Raw genomic sequence first — 20,595 nt, forward strand, 5'->3', positions numbered from 1 at the left:
AGAGCCCTGCTTATTTATTCCTAAGTTTTTATTACTTTCCCTTTCTTTATGTGAATGTAGTCATGATATTAATACAGGTCAATTCTTCCTCTCTATGAGTGACCTCATTAAATTTGAATGTACTGCATTTGTGTTCTCATGTGACATGGATCAAGGTCAGTCACGTCTCACTGCTGGCATGTTTGTGTGTGTGTGTGTGTAATACCACTCAGTGTCCCTTATTAATATTCCACACTAATAAGTGTTTACTTTAATCCATTCTACAGCAACAAATTGTCAACGGGAATATGTTCCCTTTATAGTAAAATAATTATTTCTTTATAAGATTAAGGCACATTCCTTATGGCATTGAAACAAGAAAGTGTTTGACCTTGGGTGATAGAATATGTCAACAAGTAAATGTTATTTAAGTGATAAATGAGAATTTTCCTTTTCTTGCTCACACCTTATTGACAGGAAAGTAGTATAACATCCTTTCAAAATTATTTATCCTTGCAAGTTGTCTTTAAAATTATTTAATATATCTTAGTTTGTGCAAGCATAATCAGATTTTCTTTTTTCCCCCCAGTCGGTGTTATCCGCTGTCCAATTTGTGGTCAGGAATGTGCAGAGAGACACATCATAGATAACTTTTTTGTGAAGGATACCACAGAGGTTCCCAGTAGCACAGTAGAGAAATCAAATCAGGTAAGTGCATTACCATGTAATCAAGTTAACACCTTTTGGACATGTGTGCATATCCTTGGCTTCTTGCTGTGTGGCCTTTTTGCTCTTCATATGCAGACAGAACTTCAACTACTTAGACATCACATGTGGTAGCTACTCTAGAAAATCAGTTAAAATGTACGAAAATGCATGTGAATAAGGTGGTTATGTTACCCTATACTATTTTTAATTGTTGATGTTAATTTGCATCTTAATAGATGCAAAAAAGATTGCATCTATTGCATCTATTAAAAGTAAGCAATAGGCATTAGAATGGGAATTTCTGTACTTTGGACAGGGTACTTGAAGCACTCTGAAGCAAAGATTTGAATAACCCTACACCAGGAGATCTAAATGGACTTTATCACATTACTGACAAAACATGGTGTTAAATAGCTGGAGTCCTATTGCCAAGGAAGAGGCTCAAAATGCTAATTGGGGAGAATGGTATATTGTAAGGGTTTCTTTTTTGTTTTCCTTATATAGGCTGCCTCTTCTTCCTTGTACAGTCAAGTAATAGCCATCTCATAAAAGTTGCTTATCTGAAAAAACAGTAATATTGGGGGTGTTTCAGGAGGCAAGCACTAGCTAGGGTGGAAGCAATACCAAACAAATAGATCTGTGTAGGATCACAGTTGAACAATCTCTGTTAGCAAAACAGAGATTGCTGCATGTCTTCATTTTTAGCTAGTAAGGGAGTATCTCATGCATCTCTTTACTCAAGGACATTTTATTAAACTCCAGGAAGTTACTGTAAATAATCCAGCCTCTTTGTAGGCTGCTGCATTCTTCATAAGAATAATACAGTAAGGTTGCTGTATCAGTGTAGCTTGCATTCCAGCTCATGCCCTAATATTTGGATGGTGGTCTCCTTTTATTTTCAAAATGCCTCTTTTTCACTTTCCCATTTTAGGGGGGACTGTATCATTGGCTCTTGAGCTGTTTGTTTCAGGGGCAGTGTCTTAGAGGTCCTTTGTTGTGCCTTCTGCTCCTTTCAAGGCTTAGCTGGAATTTGTGCTTGTGTGGGAACAGCCACATCTCTTGGGAGCAGATGGCAGGAGCCAGTCAGGTTTGTGGTTCCCACTCACTGGCTATTGAAGGAATAAGTGGTGTCATCATCTCTGAGGAACATAACTTGAGTCTTGCAGGCCATTAAACTCTTCACATTTTAAGGAATTTTGAAACTGGATTTCTGAGAAATATTAGACCTTACCAGAAACTGAGCTGTGAGTTGCTGGAAGTACAAGCTGTGTTCTTGCAATGTAGGACTGTTTGAACTTGGCTTTTTTTTGGATTTGGCAAGGGGAAATGTTTGGTTTTTGTTTGTCCCCTGGGAATTGCAGGATAATATCTGAGTTTTGCAGATGGGTGTGAGATTTACATAGTCTCTCAATACTGTACCAGTAAGATTGATAAAATGAGTAGTCCCTGTTGAAAATTTGACCATAACTTTTATAGTGACTTTGAAATTAGGAAAAGAAGCAAGATAGCAAATAATGTTACGCAGAAGCAGTCCTGAATGTTTGGGGGTTTTTTTGAGAGGGTGGGAGTGTCCCATAGCCTCTGCTTAGTTATATAACAAGTCTTTAAAGATACTGCTTTGGGGAGTGGTGATAGAAATGGATTTTTTTTTCCCTTGGGAGTAGTAACCAATTTTTTGAAGTCTCTGACGACCCCCTCTTTCCCCTCACAATATTTTTTTTGCTTCCTGTGAAAGTTAAGTGGAGAATTCCATTCACTGAGTGGTGTGAGCATTTGTCAGGGAGGTTCTTGAAAGCATTTGTGTTTCCTTCAGATCCTTTCTAGACTTTGCTCTTACTCTTCCATTCCATATTTATTTCTCCCTCTCCCTGAGGAAGAGAGGGGAGGAAACCCCTGCTCTCACAAAGCAGCAGGTTTGCACTTTGAAAGCAAGTCTGTTCTGCAGCTAAGGTCCTTGGCTGAACTCAGCACACTTTCTTTAGCAGTTGAAGGCAGACCAGCAGACTCTGCTGAACCAGCAGAATAGGACATTCATGTGCTTTTTTGCTGACTTTTTTCTAAAAAAATGGAGCTAGATGTTTTGTTAGATGCCTGCTAACTGAGTGTGGAACTTACCTCTTGGAAATGAATGATGTGCAGCTTTCCTCATTTGAATAGATTTATTTTGGTATGATAATGAAAGTTTTTTTACATTCATTTGTACCTTGACATAAGAAAAAACCTACACTGTTCTGTAAATGTCTCTGTTGTGGAACAGCAAAGTTAAATCAATAATAGTTAAACTGATTAGTGTACTGTCCAGGGGGGAATATTATGAGGTTTAAGGATGATACAGCCTTCTCATCAGCCTGTCTTGTTTTGTCTTTGAAGGAGCAAAGAGAAATGCAAGAAAATTTGCCATTAGCATAGGCAACAGATCAGAGAAATTAAAGTAGAAAAGATACACTTGCAGGAAATACTGCATCAGAGGTGATCCAAATTCTATCCAAAACTGTGGCTATTTTGTAGGATTTTTTCCACTGAGATAGTTGTTTTGTCTTAAGTAGTTTTAGAGCTTTATTTGAATGATTAAGAAATTAGAATGGGAAGCAAGGCAAGGGTTTTGTGCAAATATTGTTTTGGCTTAGAGCCACTGGTCTGTATCTATGATTACCCTTTTATGTGTGTTGGCAGGAAGGACTGTTTTATTTCAATCCAGAAGAGACTGCAAAAGACCTTTTGCAAATGAAATGTTTGATTGTTTCAGATTCAAAATAGTACTAATGCTACAGCAGTTTTTAGCATGCTGAATTAAAACTGCAGGAGTGAATGGCATATCATGGAGCCTGGCATTGTGGGAAGAGAGAAATAAGTGGAACCCATGAAAGTTCTGTCCATCAATCTATAATCATATTTATCTTACCTGAGCCTGATTTGGGCAGTTCAGCACAGAGCTGGCATAGCTGTGCTTTCTAGCAGTTTCTGCTGAAAACTTCAGGAGCACAAGAAGTGAGCATGAAGAAAGAATAGAACTTGAATTCCCTAGTACACGTTCCACAAGAGCTTTCCTGGGTAGCATTAAAGGTTTTGTGCTGGCTATTAGCATAGGAAACTTTGAAAAGTAAAAGAAACTCACAGGAAATGCAGTAATTGTGTACGTTGTGGGCAGCTAGTAAATACTTTGAAAGAGCAGATGCTTTATAATTTTTTTTCACATTGTGATTTATGGATAGACTTGGCAAAATTATCAGCTTCTGAAGAGAAGTTTGAAAAAAAAAATTATACTTCATTCATAAGAGTGAGCAGAAAGGGGCTTCAGACCTAAGAGATGTTGCTGAAGCAAGTGCTAGATTTGAATCAGACTAAAGGGTGGACAAGTGAGGGAGATTTAGGGACTTCAGCAGAGGAACATGGTGTATGCAAAGCCATGAAAATAAAAATGAGAAATGTGAGATTGATGCAAGAGAGAGGACCTTAGTGATAATATGGGAGTTGGTGCAGCATATTGAGCCTCTAGAGCATTTTAGTCTAGGTTCTAATTCTCATAGCTCCTGTGTCCAAAACATAATGTGTGTAAAAATATTTTTGATGGTAATAACATTTTGTATCTTTACCAGTTACTGACCTGACAGTTTAAAATATTGTACTAGGAAAGAACAGCTGGGTTTTATGTGAGATGTGTGAATTGTGATAAATGGATATGATTTGTGCTAACTAAATTGTAACAATATCAATATTTTAGAAAATAATTGTTATAAAATAATAAAGGAAAAGTACATGTGATTAATGTAACAAAGCAGATGGGCCCCTTTGGCTGATGTGAAAAACAGGATACAGGATGTAGTATTGAGATAAGCAAGATCCCAAAACAGAAACGGCCTTGGGATGAGCAAAGCTGGGACAATTCCAGGTATGGAATCTTAAATTGTGGTTTTATCTGTCAAATAATAAGGCTTATTTGGAATATAATGCTTACTTATATAACACAGAGCTTAGTGTGCATGTGCAACCTGCCAGGTTATTCAGAGGGCAGCGAGGAAGATGATGAGCCTTCCTCTGGAAAGACCACCAAAAAGCCAGGAGACCCCCTAGCAACAATGGAGCATGTGCTCTGCAGTGCAGTGATGCAGAGTTCAAGAATTGAAAATAGGAGGAGATTTATGGAAAATTATTGATGGATATGTATTAGCATACAGTATAGAAGTGTAGTTTGGATTCCTTTGTTTCCTACATGAGGCAGAGTGAGAAGCCCTCCCCATACCCCAATGGGTGTTTCTTATGCTTTATATGAACCTTAATCATACCACATTTTTGTATATGCTTGATTATATTTTATATACTTGATTGTATTCATTTATATAAAATTGCTGTTCAATTAAAACTGTTGCTGATTCAATTTTGTTGTTTATTTATTAGACATATAGAGCTTCATTCATAACAGGAATATAGTAACAAGGTATCAGCTTAGATCTGATACTAGATCAAGTTATTAGGAAAGCAAGTCTGACTGCCAGAGGTGATTAATAGGGAGAATTTAGAACAATAAGTTTCTTTAAGTTTGTATGATGCCAGAGGAACCACTGTGTGTGTTTATTATGGTTAAACAGTTAATAAAAGCTGGACCTGTGACCAAAACATCTCTGAAAGCCAGTGGTTTATGGAGGTGGGTGATAGGCTCAGGAAGAGTCACAATATGCTCATGTATGCTTTGAAGTGATGTGGATATTGATGGGATGGTGGGGTAAGAAGGGTTTCATGCATTTTGAGCTGTCAGTACATGGATCATATTGGGAATTACTTATAGTCTCTTTAGTCTCTTCAGTGATTTTTTTTATGCCAGGAGATAGTTGTGTCACTATTGGCATCAGTGAGTTTTGGATCCAGGGGAAAGCATTGCATCTTATTTACATTGGTGAAGTTTGGAGTTCACTGAATATTCATCTGGACTACTTTGCTCTCTTCCTTTGAAACCTTTGCTTGATTATTTAATCTCTTTAATACTCAGAGTGTGTTTAATTGGAAGAGTGGTTACTTATTACAGGAGCTGAGAAAACAGGTCTATTACCACAGCTCTTGCAAGTAAATGTGTTTTTTCTGCCATAAAAGCTTGTGTATTTTCTTAAAATAGTACTTACCTGCAACATGCTGAGTAATTTCTGCTTTCATTAAATTTGACTGAAGGCTGAATGAACACTTCCTGGGGTTATAAATACTAGAACTTGTAACTGAATTAAATGTAATTACAAGGAAAACTCAATTAAAAATAAATGTCTGTCCAACTAGAATAAAGGCTTCTAGGTTAACTAGGGAGAGTTTTCTTTGAAATCACTGAAACACTGCTTGTGTGAGTCACAAAAATAAGAATGAGTTTTAGGTTTTGTAAGTGCATAACAAATATTTGCAGTAATGATACTTCCATGTGTTTTAGCTGTATGGCTTAATGTAATAACTAGGAATTGTAGCACAATCCAACCTATATCTGAAAATGCATATTTCAAATCAGGAGTGGATAGGAGCAAATCTGATGTTATCCAGAAGGCATTGCTGTTTTGACAGCCTGAGTTATGATGTCTATGGAAAGCTTTAAAAATCTGTCTCCTGTCCACGTGGTGAATTTGAAGTGTATAAAGGTGGGATATATATTTTTGATACTACAAAGGAGGAGTTTGGATTTTTTTGGCAGCATCTGATGATTGGTTGTTGAATCACAATTTTCATCTCATTCCACATACAGCAGGTCAAAGGAGTTAAAAAAACTCAACTAAAAAAGAAAATAAATGAAGCTCTTGGAATCTAGGGAGAATTAATAACTTCAAAGATTCTTTGAACTTACCTAAATGTCCTGGCATGTTCATCTGCCTGATTTTGCTAAAGGTGATGTGGAAAAGGTGTTGCAGGGAGTTTGGTTGGTTGGTTTTGCTTTTAATTTGGTTCCTGCCTCTTTCTCTCTTTCTCTCTTTCTTAGAGAATGCCTGAAAGACCTTTTTGTTTTTTTCTTCTCTGCTTATTTTGTTTTTAGGGCTGTCTTTTTTTTTTTTTTTACACTAGAAAACCAAATATCCAGTATGTAACTCTTCAATCTGATTTTCAAAAACATGTCTGGGTATCTGTGGGCACAGCACAATCTCACCGCTCTGGCCACAAGACTGATGTGAAAACTTTCCTGTGCTGCCTGTTCAGTTCACTCTGCAGTCAGCAATGCTGATGTAACTGAGCCTTGGGCTACAGTGGTGTAATCAGTCCTGGTTTGCATCACAGTCTTGCAGAGAGTTGCACTGGCACAAAAAGGAGGAGACAAATGACTGAAAAAAAGGAGGGAGAAGATTTTCCCCCCAAGAATTAAGAACAATTTTAATTTTTTTTGTTTTGTTTTTCAGAATGTCATTGAATTTAAGGGTTAATAACAAGTGTTATGCATTAACCCCAGCTGGTAACCAGGCACCATGCAGCCTTTCTTACTTCTCCCTTTCAGTTTATCTCCTTCCTCCCTCCCCACCTCCAGTGGGATGGGGATGAGAATTGGGAAAAAAAGGTAAAACTGTAGGTTGAGCTAAGAACAGCTTAATAAATGAAACAAAGTAATATTAAATAATTATAATAATAGGAGTAATGAGAGAGAGAGAGGGAGGGAGGAGTAAAGCCCAAGACAAATGATGCCAAATGAATTTGCTCACCACCCACTGACGGGTGCCCAGCCTTTCCCTGGACAGGGATTGGTGCCTCCCACCCAACTCCCCATGGTTCATGTGCTGAGCATGATATTCTGTGCTATGGAATATGGTATGGAATATCCTGTGGGAAGCTCAGGCCACCTGTGCTGGCCTCGCTCCCTCCTTGTGCTTGTGCTGACTGGCAGAGAGCTTGGGAAGCTGAAAACTCCTTGAGTTTGTGTAAGCCCTGCCTAACAAACTGATGTGCTGGTTGTTGCTATCAATGTTATTTTTGCACTAAATCTGAAACCACAGCAATGTGCCAGCTACTGAGGAAAACCCCCACTCTGTCCCCACTGAAATTTAGACAGAAAGTAGAAATTTTCAATTTCCTGATTACAGTTCACTTCCTCTAATTGCTTTATTTCAATTTTCTAGACTTTTTAAACGATGTCCTGACTTTGGTATTTTTCCTTGATCTACTGGTATGGATAGGAATAAGAATATTTTTAAGAATATTTTGTTAAGAGAAGAAGGGGAAGAAAAATTAAAACCAAGGAGAAGTTAAATTTTTGAGATTATTTTGAAAAAGGAAACTTTTCAGGCCTCATTTTTGTAAAGAAACAGAAAAAGGGGCTCAAGCCCAATTCCTTCTCCTTTCCAGGTCACTTTTAATGAAAAGAAACTGCTTCAAACTCCAAGTGACAACAAGAGGGGTCAACAGCCTTTTTGTTGTAACTTCATTTCTCAGAAGCTACTTGTTTTGAGAGGTAACATGATCCAGAAACATAAGCACAGCATTGAGAATCTGGATTTCATGTTCAAATTCCAGTTCTGTCAGTAACTTGCCATGTGGCCTAAGGCAAATTTTGTGCTAATTTTTCTCTTTCCTGAAGGGGAAACTGGAACACAGTTCTATGTATATATTTTTTATCTGCATGAGTTATAAATACTTCCTTCCTCTTTAACTTAGTCTATATTTACTTTGTGTGGGTACAGAAGTCGTTTGGTTGAGTTTTTTTAATCAAACTGAAAGCAAAACTAAAACCTGAAATGTTCTCCTTGTTGCTCCTGCAAGCAGAAATGTGTCGCTGTGATCTGTAGGATGTAGCAATCTTCAGACCCCTGAGACTTTGGTTTGCAGCAGTGCTAAACTGTGCCAGAAATGGGGGTAGTTACCTAAACCAGCACCACATAAGCATGTTCACTGATTTTAATACCAAAACCCCATTGGAGGTAGGACTACAGAGGCATTGGAAAGGAGGGGTAAAAATGAAATGATATTATGAGTGTGTGAAATGGTGTTGTCCATCAAAGTTTTCAAGTGGTTGATCAGATTCTGGAACTGTAGCAATTTTTTCTTGGGTATGTGTTTACTCTGTGTGGAGACGTTTTGGTCTGCTGACATGTTTGTTTTCCTTACTTATTTCTTTTTCCTGTTGGGTGTAGTCCAAAGAGCCCAGGAGTTAACAGGCCACAGTTTGGGATTTCTTGTGCATTGGTTGCAAATCTGTTCTGGGGTGCTTTTTGGACAAACTTAACTGGAATGCTGTCTTTAAGATGTGATGTTAAGAATCTTGGGAGGAACCTTGCTGTTCAGTAGGGTGTGTTCTTCCTGAAACCAAGCAGGTGACTGGAAGCTAAAATTCAAGCTGGTGGGTGAACTGAGGGAGGCTTCTAAAATCAGAGTAGTGCTGCTTGTGTTCTGTCACCAGCAAATGTTTCACAACAGCTTCTTGTATACAATAAACGTTGTTTGGCTTTTAAGTGTGCAGGGAATGGCAGAAAGTAGTGGTCTGACTTTTTTCATGTCAGGCAAAGATTTTAGGGTAACACTGACAAAATGACCTGTTTCTTTGAAAAGTCACATTCAATTACTTCTGTGCTGTTTATTTATAATGTTCCTGTACCTCAGGCAGTTTCATGTTCTCATTTCACTGCTTTCAGAAGATTATTAAACTGCACTGATGATGTATGAAAAATAACCTGTGTGTATATTCCAAACTTATTTTAACAGCCACCTTTCTTCCTCTTGTCAGGTCTGCACAAGCTGTGAAGACAATGCAGAAGCTCATGGGTTTTGTGTGGAATGTGTGGAGTGGTTGTGCAAGACCTGCATCAGAGCTCACCAGAGGGTTAAATTCACAAAGGATCATACTGTGAGGCAGAAAGAGGAAGTATCTCCAGGTAGCATATTTATAATTTCACAAAGAATTTGTGTCTGCAATGGAAAGTTATGTTGGACCAACACACTTTTTTAAAAAAAGTGGTAACTTGAAAGCTGGTGTTCTGCCAGTTTTTTGTCTCAGATTAGTTGAATAATGGTGCAGGTTGTTTTTCCTTTTTTAATTTTTTTTAATTTTTATTTAACATGTTTTAAACCAATAAATACACATAGATTTTATTTTCCACATGGATTGATTGCAAATTATTATCTAGACTTCAGAGATAAGCTGCAGAAAATACGTCTTTCGGCATCTGGCTTCTCTAGTTTTACTAGAGGTCTAATAAATGGTTAATATGAGCTTTATTGTTGTATCCAGCAGGAAAATGAGCATTAATAGATTATACATTTTCAGCATTTGGATAAAAAGCCAGCCAAATTTCATGCTTTAGCTAAGTATCTTTTGAGCTTGAAATGTTTTGCCTTAAAAATGTAAGGGAAGTATATTATGAATTGGGGCATTTTTCCTCAGTTAGATCTACAATAATTTGGGCTAGAAGGGACCTCAGGAGATCATCTAGTCCAACCTCCTGCTTCAGGCTTTCAGTTCTGAGTTCAGTGCTCAGGGCTTTATCCATTTGGGCCCTGGGAACCAACAATGCTGAATGTGGTGTACAGTACAGCCTCTCTGAGAAATCCTGACTACTCTGTGGTAGAAGAGGTTGTATTTTTCTGTTCTTTGGGAACCTCTTTTGTTTCAGTTTTTTCTCCACTGTGTCTTGTCCCATAGTGTCATTGAAGGAGGATAATAAATGTTACAGGATGCTTACAAACATTCTACTGGTTCTAATATATCCATTGGACTTGCATGATTTTTCTTGTAAATACATAATTTTTAGAAATTGCTATATATTATTTTAAAGATATGTATTAGAATAGATACTTATTTTTGTTCCACCCTATGTAGTACTATGAGGTAATCTATTGCTCAAAGGGTCTCCTCCACCATGGTATTTTGGAGATATTCACTGTATTGTGTATCCCACTTTCACCCGTGGTTAATCAAAAGTGAGTACTGAGTGTACTTTCAAGAGAGGACAAAAGTGGGTAGAAGTGGCTGATGGACTGTTAGGCAGAACAGGACTTGGTGGTAGGAATGATGTCAGTGCACTCAGGTCTCTTTGGGAGGCAGTTTGTTGGTGAGTTGGAAAGAATTTTGGCTGAAGGATATAGATCTGAAAGTAACTTCTTCCATATTTTTGGAGAATAAGTAAATGAATGGGTGTTGATCTGCAGTGAGGGATGGGTAGCAGTGTGAAGCCAGTTTTCATTACAGGCTGTATAATCCTTATGAGCTCAGTGTCCAACCTAACTCCTAGGAAATCAGGCTTTGTCAGTTAAATTGTTTAAAGAAACAGATTCCATTTCTGTGATCTGGTGGTGTTTCCTGCTCCCTTTGATACTTGCTCACTAGAAACTGAATGAGACCTCTCACCCATTTAGAATAGGATCCTGAAGGGAAGTTGATATCTCCTGGTTATTACATTCTGTATGGTCTACACTTTGAATGTCCATGGCTTGATCCTCAAAACCCTTTCCACCAAGTGAGCTGAGAAAGAAGACAGAGTACAAATTAAGTCAACCATCTCCATTTAAGAAAGGAACTTACTGATTGTGCAATGTCTTTTGCAGCTGCAGCAGTACTGGCTGCTCCTTTTGTAAATAGTTTTGTGAGGCCAGAAGAGATTATGTTAAAATAGGTTTAGACATTTTCCATTAGGAAGGGGTGCTAGCTCCATGCTTGAGCAAGAAGAGTGAGACATTGCAGTTTGAACTTATGGCTGTTACAGTCTCAGTGAGGGACCTGGCACACACTGGTACATCTAAGGAAAAACAGGAGAGTGCAAATCTTGAACCAGTTAGTAGACTGACTGTACCAACATCTTCCTTTATTCAACAGAGGCAGTTGGAGTGACCAGTCAGCGACCAGTGTTCTGCCCTTACCACAAAAAGGAGCAGCTGAAGTTGTATTGTGAAACCTGTGACAAGCTGACCTGCAGAGACTGCCAGTTACTAGAGCACAAAGAGCACAGGTATCAAAGCAAAGTGTGCATTTTATCCATCTCACTTGCTGGAGGGTAGCCTGAAGTAGATTGTAGTTCTAGCTGTATGGAGCACAGTCAGGTGGAAAAAGTGAAAACTAAAATTTTCTGCTCAGAAATGAAACTCACAAAAAACCAGAGATTGTATCCCAAAGAATGTGACCCAGTTGTTAATCTGGTGACTTGAGCACAAGACCTTTTTTACAGTGAAGTTGTTTGGTCAGAATTTGTTGCAATGCAGCTCTTTAGAGAGTCCTTAGAAAACACAGGGGCTGTGTTATGCAACTGTACACTTACGTGTAATTTCTCCATTTGTCCTTCACCAAGATTATATAACAACATTACCAAACCATTTCAAATGGAGAAAATGGGAATTCATTTTTCTATGAAGAGCCCTTTCAGAGGAAGAGTTAACCTGCAGTTTGGCTAATACTGTACTTTGACAACACTATAACAGTCAAATCTTTGTGTTGCCGTTCTTTTGGTCATCTCTTACTGGTGACTGGAGCTGAAAAGCAGAATTATATACAACTTCTGGGTATAAGGCAAAAATCTTGCTGGTTAACACATACTGTTGTATTTTGGGGCAGATGCACCCTGGTTAAATATTAATATTCTTGTTATACCTGTTGCAACCACCCAAAGAGCTTGCTTGCCTGACCAGGTGAATGTCAGTAGGTGGAGAAGTGTTGGCCATTGTTGCTTCTTAGAACAGGCTAAATATTGCTCTTGCAGGGTTGCAGTCTTCCTCTTTTATTCTCCTTTCCTTAGGATTTATATCTCTTTTATAATGTGCCACCTCTTTTTTTCCTCAGATTGCTAAACTCAGATTTCAGTTCCTTGATTTAAAATGTTGCCAATTTTTACCAACTCAGCAATCTCTTCTGCTTCTGCATCCTTGTCTTGCATGAAGTAATAGCTTACCTGCATTTTCACATTCAAAGTGATGACTACCACAAAACATTTTTTTTGCTAAAATTAGGCTATGGTCACACAAAATCCTTTTGTATTTATGAAAATCATAAATTCTTACTCCAGTATGACAGAAAATAGACTGTAAATTAAATGTACTATAAATGAAATATATAAGCATTTGCTGACAAATGCTTAAGTTAAGTTTTGGATTTGAGTAGCCCCTTTCTTCAATTAAAGAAGTATTATTTTGTAAGTCACTCTGCTCTTTAGCAAGTCTATAACACCTTTTATATGTGTAAATCCTCACTGCTTTTTATTACAGGTACCAGTTTATAGAAGAAGCTTTTCAGAACCAGAAAGTTATCATTGAGACACTAATCACCAAATTGATGGAGAAGACAAAGTACATAAAATATACAGGGAAACAGATCCATAACAGGTTTGTATTAGATTATGAGGTTAAAACTGTGTGAAGGCAACTTTACATGTACTGTAGTTTTTTGAAATGTTTAAGTTAGTGTATTTTGTACCTCCCTCCTTTTATTCTTCCAGAAAGAGGGATTCTAAAGTTCACTCTAGTGGCTGTTGCCTGTTCAGCATGCTTGGCTGTGTTGGGTAATTCTTCTGCTCAGCCTGTGGACTTAATGGGCAGCAGCTCTTGGGTGCAACAAAACAACTTATGCAATAAGGACTGTAGAAGACAGTCTTAAATGCTTCCCCACCATCAGCAGATTAATTTTCTTAGTGTAGATCCCTCGTAGAAAGTGAAAGGTTATGACTCATGTTTTCATAATGTTTGTGACATGTATTTGAAGATTTATGTAGTACTTTTGTGCTTGGGGCTCTATTCACTGGGTACTACAAACCCAGGAGAAACATAAACCTGTAAGATGCAATCTGCAGCGAGCCTTTGTGGCTGCTCCTTCAGCAGAGTTCAGTGCTGCAGTACCCAGGGAGGGTCAGCACAGCTGGGGACGCCAAGTGTGGCTTGAACTCTTCCTTTCATCTTTGCAGTAGAGGTTTCCCCAGGATAACATTAAGCTTTGCTGTTTGAGCACTGTTGCTGAAACAGCTAAATTAGTGCCATTCTGCCTTAGATGGAAATTAGATTTAAGCAGTTTTGATTGGCATGGACCAGTCCAGAAAAGTGCCAGAACTCAGAAAATCAACAACTTCAATTACAATGAGCATTTAATAGTGACAGATCTCAGATTTATGGCATTAGAGTTTGCAACCAGTTAATGAATTTTGTCATAGGTCACTGTTACTTGCTCTGTTTCTCCCAGTAATTTTCCTGGCTCTAAGTATCTGATGATACATGTATTAATTGCTGCATTTGACAAGAAGTATTGTAGTCTAAGCCATAGATTTTTTTAAATACTTTTTAGATGGGTTTATGAGCTAAATAACATTATTTTCTATATTGTCTACTTGCAGAATTCTTGAAGTGAATCAGAATCAAAAGCAGGTGGAACAGGATATTAAAGTTGCCATATTTACACTGATGGTAGAAATAAATAAAAAAGGAAAAGCTCTGCTGCATCAGTTGGAGGTAATTTCATTTCTATCCTAAGAAAGAAAAACTTTAAATCTTAATATTTTTTTCTATGTATTCACATTACAGTAAATTTCTAGCCTTAGTCCTCTGTGCATGATTCCAAAGTGGAGAGATGTCCTATACAACTGCTTGAGCAAGTGGGGTTTTTGGTGGAGGAAAATTTGGTTTTTGAGGGGCGGCCAGTTTCTTTCTCCATGCTTTTGCAATTCATAATTCCACACATCATGCATGAAAAGTGTTCTGTCAGATCTTTTCATAAATTCAGTAATCCAGTAGTAAATCACAGGAGAGAATTATCTAGAACAGATACCTGGAAAAATAATATCTCCAATTTTGTTTTAAAAAGAGAGTGTGTGTGTGTGTGTGTAGAGAGGCACACACATACATATATATAAATATATGTTAAAATGTGTCATTAGACAGAAAGTTCTGATATCTTGAGTAAATGTGTACTGACTTTTCTGTTTGATAGCTGCTGCATCAGGGGGCAGGAGTCCTTTTTAGAGGAGCTAAGTGAAACCATTGATCATTGTGAATTACCAGTATGAAAGTTAATGCCTTTTAACTGTAAATTCAACCTTTTGACTGGAACTGCTTTTCTACTTGCAGACTCTGGCAAAAGAGCACAGGATGAAACTTCTGCAGCAACAACAGGAAGTGGCAGGTCTCTCTAAACAGCTGGAACATGTCATGAATTTTTCCAAATGGGCAGTTTCCAGTGGGAGCAGCACAGCTCTGTTGTACAGTAAACGTTTGGTAAGGTTAGGAAGACAGCTCTCTCCATTCACCCAGAGATAGGGTAAACTCAGATATGCATGCACATGCTTGTCTGGAGTACTGGGGTATTAGAATTTTTAATGATTTTTTACTAATTGGAATATTTATATATGGTTGTTATGGTTTTTTCTTAAACAGAAATACAGAATATTTCTGTTAATTTAGCTCTCTGGTCATCATTCACTCCTGTTACAATACCATAGAACTGTTGTAGATCTGCAGAAGCAGGAACAACTCCTTTTCTGTGGGTTGAAAACCATGAAGACATGAAACACAGACAAAAATATGTTGCGTGTCCTACATCATGATTGTGCTTCTTTACAGTACCTATACAGTACAGATGCCACAGCATCTGAGTTCATGAAAAACAGTATTTGTATATCATAGTGTCTGGTATCTAGCATTTAATGTAAATATTATTGTATGTCTTGGTTCTGTCAGGTTCATCTCCCACTGAAAGACTTTCAGAATGGATAAAAATTAAACTAAAGTTTTTGTTTGTCCATACAAACAATTACAAAGCTAAATATTTCATTGCTATAATGACCCTTAAGATCTGAGTGTATGTTGTCTCACTAAGCTGAATGTTCATGATGGACAGAAATCCTAAAAAATTTGGGAAAAGAAAAAAAAAAAAAAAAAAACCAACCCAAAAGCTTACCTTGATTTTTCCAAAGGTTACTAGGCTGTACTTGCCTGACAGCAGAAATCTGGGGCAATGCTGAAGAAAGATGCTAGATGCCTTTTTTCCCCAATTCCTATAAACTGGTTCCTGAAGTTTTTTTCTATATTTTCTCATTGGTTAGTTGAGTACCTACCAGGGTATTTGGTGGGGTTTGTTTCTTTGAATTTAAATTTGCTGTTGGTCTTTGGTGGTGTTCCTTCCTTCCTTTTTTTTTTTTTTTTTTTAATACCCATTATTGATACTGCAGGCTATAGTAGAATTATACTTGTTTTTATCAACTTTAAGTAGTTAAATTAATTTGATCTGCCTTACACTGCCTCAGCCAGTAATTTTTAAAAATTGAATAGAGAAAAAGGACATCAAACTGAGTCATATTGTTTATAATTGCTTAGTGTTGCCATCAAGACTCTGCTACATGAGTAAGAAAACAAGTTGTGTTTCACACATCTTAATCATATAAACATTAGGCAGCTGAAAGAAAGGATCATCTAGCCCAGAAAGCTTCAGCAAATGAAAAGTATTTTTCAAAAAAACAGATTGAGCTTTAGAAAGCTGGTGCTGCTTGGGAGTTGAGTAGATAACCCATCTGTGGGCATTTGGAAAAATCTATTTCCAAGGAGCTTTGCATGTCAGACTTGTGCTCCAGCATATCCAGGAGAGAGGAGGGAATGCCCATCAGACTTAAAGGCAGCATTAGAGCTTGGGGGCTGTACTCTCAGGCTGTACTGTTCACTACTACTAACACAAGGTAACCAGGAGGAGTTTATTTACAACACAAGTGTGTGCACAATAGTAGGAAAATAGTGGAGCAAACTGTGGCAGGAATTGTGCGTGATCAGTACTGGTAACAGAGCAAAAGCCTGGAATTTCTGTAGTGTCATCTACTTCATTCTGGTAGTGTACACAAAAATCCTAAGGAAATCTCTAACCAAAATAATAATAATGCACTTAAAGTTTTTTCATGGTCATTTAAAAATCTGGAGTCAACTTAAATGGTTTTTGAGTATGGTCTTAAACTGACCTGCCTAAAATGAAAAGAAAAAAATCTTGTGTCATTTAAACAGTTAAGATGATTTTGCCAAGTATCTCTCTTTTCCAGGAAATAGTCTATCACTCAAGAAAGACAAGAGTTGAACTCCTCAAGTTTTTTTTTTTCCAGGATCTGCTATGTGTGATTCTAAAATTAGTGCCTGTTAGATTTTGGCATATCAGTTCCTGACATTTCTAGTGAAACAACTGCAAGACAACATTTTCTTTCTAGGCACTAGATAAATTGTGAGCATTTGGTAGAATATTCTTTTGTGTAATCACAGTCCAGTTCTTTGGAACCAAGGCATTGGAAAAATCTGAAAATATCTGTGAATCTGAGTTTTCAAAGACAGTTTATAAAAATCTGTTGTTTGGCTGTCTGAAGAAAACTTAAATTTAGGACAAAAGAAAATTCCCTGTGATCATACTTGTTGCCAAATGAACAGCATACTTTGAAAGAGAAATGAATGGGCTAAAATAGATTCATGGGGGAAAAGCATCAATGGTTATGTAAATCTGAGTAGTTAAATTCATTGAATATAATGGCCAAGTTTTTAGAAGGATATGTATTCTACAGGGAAGAATTGTTATTTTTGTTTCGGCTGTAGTTAATTCTTTTTAAAACTACTTTAGGAATAAGGGAAAGATGTTAAAAATACCTCTTTATTTCTAGCTTGGACAAGTTTCTCTGTCTTTAACCTCAGTTCTCTAGGGGCTTGTTCAGGGGGTTTTTGATAGTGGGTTTTTTTGATTGGTTGCTTTGTTTGGTGTGTGTGGGGGTGTGAGGGGGTGTATTTTTAGGTTTCTTGTGCTGTTCAGATACATGGCTCTGGCCCCAGAGGGAAAAAAACCAAACCCTTGTTTTTGTTCTTGTTCTAGATTACGTATCGACTGCGGTATCTCCTCCGAGCAAGGTGTGATCCTTCCCCAGTGACTAACAATACCATCCAGTTCCACTGTGATCCCAGTTTCTGGGCTCAGAATATTTTCAATCTAGGTATGATACATTTTTATTAGCCTTTCAGTGTCTTGATCCTATTTTGAAAGCAGCTTTCTTTTTGTGACGACAGCCTCTGCGCTATTCATTTCTTCATTTACTCTCCTAAATATATTTCCTTAACTGTGAGAAACATTTACAGAGCATTGCATGGGGAAAAGTAATATTTATGAATACTATGAAAAAGTATTATTACCTTGTTTGGTATTATTACCTTGTTTGATTGGCATATGTGATGGTGAAAATAGCAGCTTTCAGTTTTCTGGTCAATACTTCTAACTTCTGGGTTCTAACACAAGGAACACAGTTGTTAACCTTATTTCACATCCAAAGAAAGGGTTCCTCTGTCAACCAGCACTCCCAGGTCCTTTCCCATGGGACAGCTTTCAGCCACAATGATAAGCACTCTAAGAACTCAACAGCTTAGCAAGGGACTTAAAGGTTTTAGAGGCCTTTCAGGATTTTTACTGTTGTTGTGCTTCCTTTCTCTCTCCACTGTTATCTTGGTGGGCATTTTTGTTTTTCTGTCATGTGCAGAAGTGAGATGTCTGTGGGACATTTTCTGCCTTTCATCAGAAAGTGCTCTCAGTGTACCGGGGTGCAAATGTGTGATTCTCTGTCAGAGGCAGAAAGTGTTATGGCAGTTCTTCAAGGCAAACAAGCTCCTCTTCCCAGACATGAGGACACTGGATGGTAGCAAGGAAGTTCTCCAAGTTCCTTCTTTATAAATAATTTTCTTAGAGACAGGAATTGAAAGTGAAACATGTTTTCAGAAACCAGCTGTCAGGTTGTGTGGTGATAACTCTGAACTGCTGCTCAGCTGAGACGTTTGTCATGAGCTGACTTTTTCCTGTGTTTGGTTGACTTTTTCTTGTGTATATTTATTTCATGAACCTCTGAAATATGGTCCCTTATTTTCTGAAAAGTGCTACAATAGAAATGGCACCTGTATAGACCAGCACTGGGGTTCTTGTAGGACTTCAGGTGACAGATAAAACCAAATCATGTTTATCTATCTAGTTTCAGAAATCACAGCCTTCAGGCCATTTTGTTTATGATCAGACATGTTCAATTTTGAAGATAAGCTAGATATAAGAACCAGTGAAGAAAAATAAAATAAAGTCTGAGTAAAGAAACAAATTACTTCAGAAATGGCTTTGAGTTCTAGTCAGGCTGCATGTCGCTGCCAGTGTGCTGCCATTTCTGCTGACTGCCATATCTCAGTATTGATTTTATTTCTTTTGGCTAAAATAGGTTCTTTAGTAATTGAAGATAAGGAAACTCCACCACATATGCCCAAGAGCCCTGTGATGGAAGCAAACTTGCAGGCACCAGGCAGCTTACCTCCCAACCAGCTCTCCAAGTTCCCGACGCAGATCAGCTTGGCGCAGCTGCGCCTGCAGCACATGCAGCAGCAGGTCATGGCTCAGAGGCAGCAAGCGCAGCGCAGAGCAGGACCTGCAGCTCTGCCCAACCCCAGAGTGCCAGGAGCCATGCAGCAGCCTCCTGCTTCTCATCAGGTAAGCCAGGACTCTGTTCAGATCTCTTTTTTTCCATGGCACTGAAGGAGAAAATAAAGATAACAAAAAAGGAAGCACTTAGACAGACATACATAAGTTCAGCTGTCTCCAGCATGTAGCTGTGTAGATGGTTTAGAGGACATTTTCTTTACCGAGAAATGAAGTGGACATTTTAAACTTGCCTTGCAAAATGCGTGGTAGCACCCAGCCTGTATTTATTATTTAAAAAAAATAAAATCTTGTTGTATCCAGCCATATACAGTGCTTAGCAACATTTTTCTGGTTTTGTCAAATGATCAAAAAGTTAATGACATTAATTTTTTTTGTTACATCTATTTTGCATAACACCCAATGATGTTCTCATGTATCTTTCGAAGTTGGAAACTCTCTCCTTGGCTCTTTTTATGTCTCTTCATATAATAAAATAATTCAAAACTGTCTACTAGGTTTTAACATTGAAATTCAATGCTTTTGGTAATTTAGATAAATGGTGCAGTACTATTTATTTGCATATAATTTATGAGGAGTTTCAGAAGTTTAAAAGGACTCTTTAGTAAAAAATGTGTGAAAATATAGAACAGATCTCAGCTAACTTGCAGAACTGTTTTTATTGTTTTTATGCAGGCACCTCCACGCTTGATTCATTTCCAGAATCATAGTCCCAAGCCCAATGGTTCAGCTCTTCCTGCACAACAGATGAGATTTCCCCCAAATCAGAACCTACCCAGGCCAGCAGTGAAGCCCAACCCATTGCAAATGGCATTCTTGGCACAGCAAGCTATAAAGCAGGTAGAGTGTCTTTCCCTTTTCACTCTCCATTTAGAAATTGAACATCAAATGTCCTTATATCATCTTTTATACTATACTTCTAGAGTGCTTTTCAATTAAAACAGAGATTGCATTATTTTTCTATGACAACATACCCATAGTTTTCTTCATGATGTAACTGTCAAGTTGTTTTCATTTTGACAGTTCTAAGCAGCTGAAGCATTAGGGAGGTGAGCCACTGTGTCTGCTGGGCAGGTGTTTCTTTCTCTTACTTGATATTGCTGTGGTTTCTGACCATTTATGCAAAACTTAGCTTGGCCATTGTCTGCACACTGCAGTCAGTGAGTAGACAAATCAGAAAATCCCAGTTTATCTTGGTAATAGTGGCTTCACCAGGAGCTTGTGAGCCAGTAAAACCTTGACTGAAAAGCTAGAGCTGCCATGGTTCCCCAGGGAATGGGAAATGTGAACCCTTACAGGTGAGGGAAGAAAAGAGAATCCACAATTGTGGGACCCCTGCTGAGTGAGACTGATCAATGCCCAGCTGATCAGCAGCTGAACTGGGGCAGAAGCAAACACATTGGTGTTTAGGAAGCCTCATCTTCATTAAAAAACATATTATTACTGGGTATAGGTAAGCAGGAAAGAATCAAACAAATCTGTCACCTGAAAAGGGGGGTAATACCAGTTATGTTTGCAGTGTTTATGATTATGAGAACTAATTCAACTAAATGGAAGAAAGCTGAACAATATCTAAGAGAACT

General features: G+C 37.9%; 1 protein-coding gene across 1 annotated transcript in view; it reads left to right on the forward strand.

Annotated features, from left to right (window-relative positions):
- The window catches only part of TRIM24 (tripartite motif containing 24), a 54,374-nt gene that overhangs the window by 20,740 nt on the left and 13,039 nt on the right, over window positions 1–20,595 (forward strand). Inside the window, exons 2-10 of the mRNA XM_058804970.1 lie at window positions 569–687; window positions 9,356–9,503; window positions 11,441–11,573; window positions 12,820–12,936; window positions 13,935–14,049; window positions 14,665–14,811; window positions 17,426–17,543; window positions 18,798–19,063; window positions 19,688–19,852. Of these exons, the coding sequence (XP_058660953.1) occupies window positions 569–687; window positions 9,356–9,503; window positions 11,441–11,573; window positions 12,820–12,936; window positions 13,935–14,049; window positions 14,665–14,811; window positions 17,426–17,543; window positions 18,798–19,063; window positions 19,688–19,852 (1,328 nt within the window). The remainder of the gene's footprint in view (window positions 1–568; window positions 688–9,355; window positions 9,504–11,440; window positions 11,574–12,819; window positions 12,937–13,934; window positions 14,050–14,664; window positions 14,812–17,425; window positions 17,544–18,797; window positions 19,064–19,687; window positions 19,853–20,595) is intronic.

Source organism: Ammospiza caudacuta, chromosome 5, assembly GCF_027887145.1.
Source record: "Ammospiza caudacuta isolate bAmmCau1 chromosome 5, bAmmCau1.pri, whole genome shotgun sequence".
Lineage (NCBI taxonomy): Eukaryota > Metazoa > Chordata > Aves > Passeriformes > Passerellidae > Ammospiza > Ammospiza caudacuta.